At 37.8% G+C, this 9,058-nt stretch overlaps 1 protein-coding gene across 1 annotated transcript; it reads right to left on the bottom strand.

Moving 5' to 3' along the window:
* Window positions 1–1,266: 1,266 nt before the first annotated feature.
* On the bottom strand, window positions 1,267–4,256 carry LOC144665995 (uncharacterized). Its single transcript, XM_078527329.1, has 2 exons — window positions 1,748–4,256; window positions 1,267–1,656 (listed from the first exon to the last, which is right to left on the bottom strand). Exons 1-2 carry the CDS (start codon window positions 1,925–1,927, stop codon window positions 1,453–1,455), a joined length of 384 nt encoding a protein of 127 aa, XP_078383455.1. The 5' UTR covers window positions 1,928–4,256; the 3' UTR covers window positions 1,267–1,452.
* Window positions 4,257–9,058: the final 4,802 nt, after the last annotated feature.

Genomic DNA, 9,058 nt, shown 5'->3' with positions numbered 1-9,058 from the left:
TTTGTTTCAGTCGATATCGCTGAGAACGTTGGAACAATCGTTAATGCACGAAACAGCCTTTTAAAAACTTAGTATCGATGTTAATTAAAGTTGAGAACATCACATCATACCAATTATTGTTAATAAAACAAGACCATGTGCTTGTAACTTAAAATACTTGCCTGTTTGACTAGCGAATCTGCATTTTTTTACATTTCGAAAAAAATGGGTCGGTCGGCGATGGGAAACGAAACATTTTATTGGGATGGTTCTTTCTGACATATTTTTAAAAACTGTAATTTTAGATGTGTAGGTACACTTAAATACATTTTCAGGTAAATGGTAAGGTCTGCATACGCGAGCCAAGTGGCCCATCAATGCAGAAACTTAATCCGGTTTTATCAGCAGGAAGCAACTAGCGATATTTTTGCTCCCCACTGGATGGGATGCTAGTCCATCACCTGAATGAAGAGAGGCACTTTGAGAGTAGTGTCTTGCCTAAGATTAATACGCAGTGCCCCGGCCGGGGCTCGAATCCGACCCACTCGGTTCTGCGCATTAACCATTAGACCAAAGCGCCTCCCATAATACATACCGTAAAATTCCGGTTATTAGCCCCCTCGCTTATAAGCCCCCCCGGTTATAGGCCCATCATCCCGCAAAACAAAAAATACATCCGATTATAAGCCCCCCGGATGTTAGCCCCCCTCTACCGGATGACAGTATTGAACAGGGCTAAATGTTGCTTTATTGTGCGTTTTTAACTTTAAAACGTATTTCGACGAACACTCCCGTGGCTATTTCGAAACGTTTTTTTTTTTTCATTCCACTTATAAGCCCTCCCGGATATAAGCCCTTCCACTCAAAAGCCCACCCAAAAACCCCTTATGTAGTTGTATAAGCCCAGGGCTTATAACCGGAATTCTACGGTATTACATAGCAGTATACCAACCTCTCGACTAGTCGTAATTTATTTCGAGTTATAAATACCGTTTAAATTTTTAATACCAGGTTGCTTTGAGATACCATAAATTGCCTCTTATACGCCCTGCGGTTACAAGGCCATGTCTACGCATGCTACCGAGAAAAATGTTCCGATTATAAGCTCTTCCGGATGTAAACTTTACTCTCGTTAAGTTCCCTATATTAAGTTATTTATATCTTTACAACACATTGCATCTTAACTTAAATCTGGCAAAAGAAAATTTACAAGCAATGCTAAGGTCGATTTTTTTTTTCAATAAGAGTGCCCTTCTGCACTACATTCTAACCAGTCTTATTAAAAAGTCATTACTGTATCTTGTTCTTTGAAACAACTTTTCTTACAATGCACCAGATCCCTATATAAGTTCCGTCAATTATCGAAGTTGTGAGCTCACCTAAAACCTTTCACAAGATTTATAATCCCAGGGCTTAAACAAAGAGGCAGTTTATCGTGTGTCCGCATCACTCGCTTAATGATATGTATAATACTCACGCAATTTGATGTCCCGCACTCTCTATGACCATCAGTGTGCAGGGTCTGTCCTCTCGTTCGTACATTTCCTCTCTTTGTCTTACTTCTTTGGAGTCTATCTTTTCTCCCTCGTATTCACAAATAATCTCCCCTTTTTCAATATCTCTGGACGCAAACGCACAATTTCCCGCGCCACGTGGGTCAGTTAATACTTTGTGGACCTACAGTATGTAAGACAAAAAAGTGTTAGTGTTTACTTTATAACCGCATGTATATAAGCTGTTGAGACTAAGCTAATACTCGCGTACTCACCTCGATTGGTGGCTGAGGTTTTGGATTGAGAGACATATAATGCTGAATTCGTTCCAGCATTATACGCCCCCCAAATTCCACCGTCGGCTGCCTTCGGGGTCGCTGGATTCTAATTCCAGAGTATCCGCGCTTTTTGCCAGCACGTACAGCAGGTTGTACAACCCAGTCAGCATAGGCCATCACCTGTTTCTTGAATTGCTGTTTAAAATAATTCAAATTCTAATCAAAGCCATGTTTCTTTTAAAAGATATCGGATCTACATGCGTTAAATAACCCCCGGGGGTGGGGGGGTTACTCAAAAAACTTTTGTAAGGGGAGGCTCCGCCCCGAGCTCTAACCCCTTACCTTAAATATACAATTTTGATAGAAATTGTACCTCTTTCGTGTACCTTTTGCTGAAAAAAGGTACCACTTTCATATACCTAAAAGACATGACATAGACTTAGAACAGGACGTTTTCTTGTCATTTTCATGTTGCGCATAGTAAATTAAAATAATACAGCCATTGCATAAATGTCTGTTCGAGGTTGGGGGGCAAACGCGGCAAAATTTACAGTAAATGTATGGGGAAAATCGGGAGTTTGACGCTCGATTATTCGAGAAAAGTCGACATTCTGCAATTTCTATGAATTACAAACTTAAAATACTTGCTGAAAGAGTTACCCAATCAAATTAGAGAATTTAACTCTCAATAAGAAAGCCGCGAATCAAGATATTTGTCTGTAAAATGGAGCCGCTGTACGCGGGAAAATTTAGAAGCATTTGTATAAAAAACTAAAAGTACGATTTCTCACTTCCAAGTAAAATGATCCCCTTCAAATTTAATCGGTTAACTCTTTTAGCTAGTATGTTTGCTATTCACAAAAGTTTTAGAGCTATGTCAACAGTCCCCGAAATATGAAGCGTCAAACTTCCGATTTAACATCGCTAAAATATTAAAAACCGCTACGTTTGTAGCCAAAACGTCACCTAAATAATAGCGTAATTTTAACTATGTTGTTAACCTTCGTATATTTTGAGCTTACCTTAAGAAATGCAGTCTTCTTCATTAGGTATTTTGTCTGCCCTCTTAAACTGTCGCCGTCGGTCCATATGGCGACCGCAGCTGCGTACTCCTGAAAAATTGTCTCGGATTCAACGAAGTCGTCTTTTGTTCCCTTTGCTAGGGCGAGCCTTATGTACTTGCTTAAGAAGGGGCATTTCGTTCCACGCTTCTTTTTTAGCATAATTTGCCGAACATTACCGAAAGCTGGCATCTTGTAACGCAGTTTAATCGTAGACTCTACTGCCAGTCGTATGAACCGCTGATGAAAGCGTTCGCTTTTTTTGAAATACCAAGGAAGCATGAGAATTTTGAGCAACGTGACTTTCCCACGGTAACCGGTCTTCCCTGGTCATGCAATGGGCGAAAATATGAGCATGAAACAGCATTTTAAATCGATGCAATTTCAAGAGCTTACATCTAAATTTGAAGGTGGCAATTTTTCTCTACCGGACAAGATATTAACAAAGAAAATAACATAAAAATATAAAAAAGCTGTACTAAAGTTTTTCCATTCCACGTGTTACATTGTGATCACCGGTCCGCAGGATGCGCCGCCAATTTGTTTTTGGGAAACTCATATTTTTGGGCGGTAGTAAGAGAAACGTGGTCAAAGCCAGTTTTTAAAAAAGGTTTCCATGTTTTATTTGTCCACAAAGAGATAGATATTTTCTTTTTTAAAGCCAGTTACGTGAATTCACACGATACAGTGGTTGCCTAGCACGTGATTAGGCTTTTGTACTTCATGCTAACATTTTCGAGCATTTTAGTGAGGCAACAGCATTGAGCAATATGCGAGCATTTTAGTGGAATTTTCCCGAAAAGTTATTTTTTACAGAGAAAATTAGAAGAAAAATTTTCTCAGAGAAAATAAAAAAAAAAAATGATTGCTGACAATGTTTTGCTACATAGCGACGAAAGTCCGTATTTAGTGAATTGTCAGCTGTGACTTGCATCATTTTTTTTTAGGTTATATTTTGCCGTTTTATTATCAGGTTTTATATCATACGATTTACTTATTTTAAACAGTTAAACACCCTGTAAAAATGTTACAATTTATAAAAATCATTTCGAGCATTATCCAAGTATTTATTTAGTGCCTTTCTGGGAGCAGGCCGAGAATTTTACTGGAAAAAAAGGGGATAATTTGGAGCATTATTGTGGAGAAGCAATGGCATAATGTAAAAAAGCCTACACGTGATGAGTTTCTGGTTATTTAATAGTGAAGGGGGTTAGGGGATCATATATTCACATACGTATTTGTATAAAATTCTGTCAGGTGTAGAAATACTTTCTTATGATATAACCTTGTACAAGACAGAAGCCAAGCAGATAAGAAACATTTTTGAACGATCGCGAAGGTCGACTAAAAGTCTCCGAGTTTAGAGGCACAACCGAGTTTACTTTGCTTTAACGACCTATTTTTCATGTAGAAACTTTAAAGGAAGAGCTTCGTGACGTGCGCGCGATTTTTTCCTTTTGGCGCAGTAGAGAACAGTAAAGCAATCGTATTTGCGGATCCGATATGCAGTAAAACACAGCTAAGTTTCTTTTTGAAATACCTTATGATAGAAATATTAACGATACATGTTACAAACGCGAATTTCAAAAATTAGCGGTTGTGAAACATAAAATAAACACTACTGTACCTAGAACTAGATTTCTATAAATTCTTTCGCGTTGTTAAAACTCACTTTGTTGTATGTTTGTTTCTACTGGAGAGAAAGGCGTTCCTTCAACTTTCAACTGAGATAGCTTTATTTTTGTTTTCAACTCTTACAAATATAAAAGAACATGGCTTTTATTGCTATCGACGAATAAACCCATTTTTTCAAAGTGCAGTCCCTGCTTCTCTTAAATACCTTCGCGGTTTTGTAAGTAATATTGAGTAGAGATATAGGGTGCCAATTCTTCAATTCTGTCAAGTTCTCATCGCCTTTTGCGATGAGCATTATTGTTCCTCGTTTCTGGGATACAGAAAGGCCTCATCAGTTATAAGAATTAAGAAGGTCCTTACAGAGAAGATCGAAAAACATCTGATAAAATTCCTTTGTAAAACTGTCCTCTCCTGGGGATTTATTATCCGCAAAAGATAGTTACTGCTTCTTTCAATTCGTTGATAGCCAAATCTTTTTCTATAAAGCTTTGTTCTTTTTCATTGAGTTGCAATTGAGGAATGTTGAGTTCCACAATAAAGTCGTTGAATTTTTGCTCAAATACATGGTTGTCCATGTTTCTGTTTATTTTAGTGGAGTACCTTATTACATGAAATTTTCGCGACACTTAATTTCGCGAATTTCGCGATTCTAAAAAAATCGCGAAATTAAAGTGACGCGAATAAAAAGTGTCGCGAACATAACGTGACGCGAATATTCAGAGACTCGCATATGACAGTTATCAATGTAAATGGATGTTGTCGTCAATTGACTCACTTGTAGACATTGTGAGAAGTCCCCCCTGCGTTTTTGTTAATTTTGACGTTTATATAATATTGTTCCTTTGATGAAGTGGTTTTATATTGCCAAGAAAATGTGAATATAAATTGTGTCTTACTCAAAAACGCTAAATTAAAGTGATTCAAAATACAAAATTTTAACAAAATCGCGAAATATGTGCACCTCAAAATCGCGAAATCAACGTGTCGCGAAAATTTCATGTAATATAAGGTACATTTTCCTAAAAAAAAATTCACTTTCCTTGTTCAAGAACAAATACTTTTTGACCAACTCGGAGTACTCTATGCCACAATAACAGACAAATACGTGTTCTGGTATGAGCTTCAAAGAAAGTTCGAATAGCTAACAAATAGTTAACGACGCACGGTAAGTCATAAATTATTGGCGAATGTTTATCGATACTGGAGGATCTTAATAGGGTTTAGTTAAACGGCTAAAAATGTGTAACTTCTGTTAAATGCTCAGATGTTCTTCATTTTGAGTGTTAATAGCTGAATTTAATTAATTTGAGTGGCCACTTCGTTGTAAATTGCTCAATGCATCACAGTCCCGGGAAAGGATATGTGATTAATACGCTAATTAGGCACGTAGTTCAAGTCTGGAAATCTTATTGTACAATTGATCAGACATACGCAAATTTTTTTTTTTTTTTCAAATATATATGGGGAGAACTGCATTCTTTTAGGAAAAAATAAAGCCGATTTTACCCTTTTATAATCAGAATTCTGTAAATATTTACCTAGACTTTAAGTTTCAATCGCCAAAGGACTCCTCCCTCTCTCCATCGGGGTCCTGTTGTACATGACTAATTGATAAATAGTGATTGTTGCCAGACGGATGACATATGCACTTATCTCCGATGACAGAAATCGTTGTCATACGGCGATAGGAGACCTTTATTTATAATAATAGCTTTCTCTCTACTTCTCTACCGAGGTTTTAAATAAAGTACTACACAGCCCGGATCAATCAAATACTTGTCAGTGACTGAAAAATGGATGACAAAACTTTTGTCAGGAGTTATTAAATGTGTACGTTGTACCTCTGGATTCTAGAAATTATCTGAACCTTCGAGAAAAACATGCATGTTAACAGTGACAGATGTAATTAACTTTTACGTAACGACCCCTGTCACGACATGCGAAAATTCTCGCTTTTTCTGGGCAAGCCCCATTTATATGTGTTTTAAAAAGAGATGGAACAAGGAGAAATCAGATACAGACATGTTCCCAAGGACTCTTACCTTACAGATAGATTACGACAAATCTCTTAAAAGTCCTAAACTCAGTGCGCAGGACGCGTATTATAAGCAAAAACTTAAAACGTATAATCTGGGCATATACTGTGCGAATGACGACACTGTTCATTGCTTTCTCTACGACGAAACTGTCGGTACTATTGGACCAAATGAGGTTATATCTCTGTTGGATCATTTACTCAAACAACTTGAAAGTAAGCTTGGAAAGCATGAGCATATTATCGTTTGGTCTGACAATGCGCCTGGGCAGTTCAAGGAGTGCTACCTGTTCTTTTATATGGATCTGCTAATAAGACGGGGACAATTCCTAAGAGCTGATCTAAAATTCTTGCTAGAAGGTCATACATATGCAGTTTGTGATAGGCGCTTTGGAACTATTCAAAAGTTTCTCCGCACCCAAGAGATAATCGACGTTCCAAGAACATGGGCAACTGTATTAGAACAAGCAAATCTATTAAACGTCGCAGTTCACTGGGTTACGTTGGATTTGATAAAAGACTACAAGACTTTCCTTCGACTTGAGTACATTAGCCGAAATGAAGATTTAGAGAAGGAGAAATTTCAAGTCCACGACATCGCATGGCTCAACTTTGGATACGGCGAAAGGCCAAGCGAAAATGGACTTGAACTTGTTCATCATCCAGAAAGCGTATTTATACGATTTGAAATCAACGCTCAACAACCACCACGCAAAGTTTCCTTCATAAAGAAAAAACAGCGAACTGAACTAAGACCTGATTTTCTTCGAACTTTGCGACGGGAAAGGGAGCCGATACCAATTGACGTTAAAAATGATTGCGTAGCATTAGCTAATAAATACCTATCTAAAAGCGCAGTTCAATTTTATCAGTCACTGCCAGCAATCAACAAAGAAAATAAAAGCAAATGAGAGCGACATGTACGGCGCATTCAATACCGATGGTTTATTGAATCCCGTTTGCGGCAAGAAAAACAAGTGATAGCTTTTATAAACACTGCCGGTCAAGGACCTAACTTTAAACAATAGAGATGAACGATCTAACGTTTACTTATAAAATGTTTAATTAAAACTAGAATTAGGAAGGTTTACACGCTTTTTTCGTGCGATAAATGTTCTGAGATATTAAATTGGATGCTTTTAATAAAACATTTGTTTCAGTTGTTAGTAATACGTCATTAAATACTGTTGTCAAATATATAACAACAACGTCCTTTTTATTTTATAGTATCGTGAAAACTCCGACCGCCTTTCCCGCTTTGCTAGGCTGAAAGAGCAAGCGAAGCGAAGCACTGGCGGAAACTGCCTAGAAACTGTTACTACGAAAAAATAGTTTAAAAAACCTAACAGATAATAGACATGCAATCGGATGCTTAAAACACAAAGCAGGTAACGACTGACAGCTTTGAAAATAAATGTGAGGCCCTTTTAGGGGTTTTAGGGATAAGGGATAACCAGAAAAATAATTTTAGGGATAAGGGACAACTGACTAAAAAATACAGGGATAGGGGACAAGCTGAGATAGTTTTAGGGATAATAAAAATAATAAAGGCCTCGTTAATTTTAGGGATTAGGGATAACTGTCCCCTGAACCCCCCTAACAGGGCCTCAGATATATCGAACGTCTCATACTCGTTCGCAATTCTAAAAGTATCGTTGCATTTGGATCTAACAGACACTAGTCAGCTCAAGGTCATGTCGATATTATAAGCTTAATAATAATAATAATATAGTAATAATAATGATGCAATAATGAAGCTATTAGCAGTACTTTTATATGCATTTTTAACCATCTTAGGTGACTAAATTTAGTTTAGTTGTTTAGCGGGAAGCATGCCCCCGGACTTCCTCGTACCCTCGCGCACTAGCCTCCCCCCTTCCCCTCCAGCCCACCCCCCCCCCCCCCCACCCTCCCGCCCCACTTCTAAATTACATGTTCACATCACTGGAAAGCTGGGACTCTTCGCTAAGGACAATCTTAAAAATATAAACAAAGCAACAGTTAAACGTGATACGAGTAAAACAGACAACTATAGGCTTATCTTGAATGTTATTTATTTCAAATAGTCGGTGGAGTATTTAGCCGGGAGTATTTATGGATCTTCTTGTAATCGTTGTTTCTTTGCGAGAACAAGCGTGTCATACTTGAGAGAGGCAAATCTGATTCCACTTTCTGTCAAGTGAGCTTCCAGTTCCTTTTGCAAATTATGCCTTTCTCTGACACGTCTTAAATTACCGTTCTTAATCTCTGAACTAATCTGGTTGATTCTATTTTGCTTTTCATCGCAATACTGGCAAGTGTCTACTCTTGCTTTCCGAAAACTCAAGATGTCTCGCAGATTTTCATCAAATATTTTTCTAAACGTACAAAAACTGATCACGGGGCCTCTGTTCTTTGCCCTTGAGCTGGTCGTTTTGAACCCTGGATATTCTACACAAAAACTTTCCCACATTCTTCTCATCGAGACATTTGATTCAAAGTATTGTTTTTCAGTTCGAGCTCTACGGTAATGTGATTCACAAGCCTTGTACGAACAGATATAGTTAATCACAGTGTCTTTGGCTTCTGACAAGAGTC

The sequence above is a fragment of the Oculina patagonica genome, chromosome 9, assembly GCF_052425735.1.
Source record: "Oculina patagonica isolate OP01 chromosome 9, crgOcupat, whole genome shotgun sequence".
Classification (NCBI taxonomy): domain Eukaryota; kingdom Metazoa; phylum Cnidaria; class Anthozoa; order Scleractinia; family Oculinidae; genus Oculina; species Oculina patagonica.
This window is presented reverse-complemented; position numbering and strand designations above follow the sequence as displayed.

Excerpts from the sequence above, each read along its gene's own strand:
- LOC144665995 (XM_078527329.1), bottom strand. The coding sequence starts at position 1,927 with ATGGCCTATGCTGACTGGGTTGTACAACCTGCTGTACGTGCTGGCAAA. Across the intron at positions 1,657-1,747 it reads AACCTCAGCCACCAATCGAG|GTCCACAAAGTATTAACTGA; the intron begins GTGAGTACGCGA and ends TACATACTGTAG.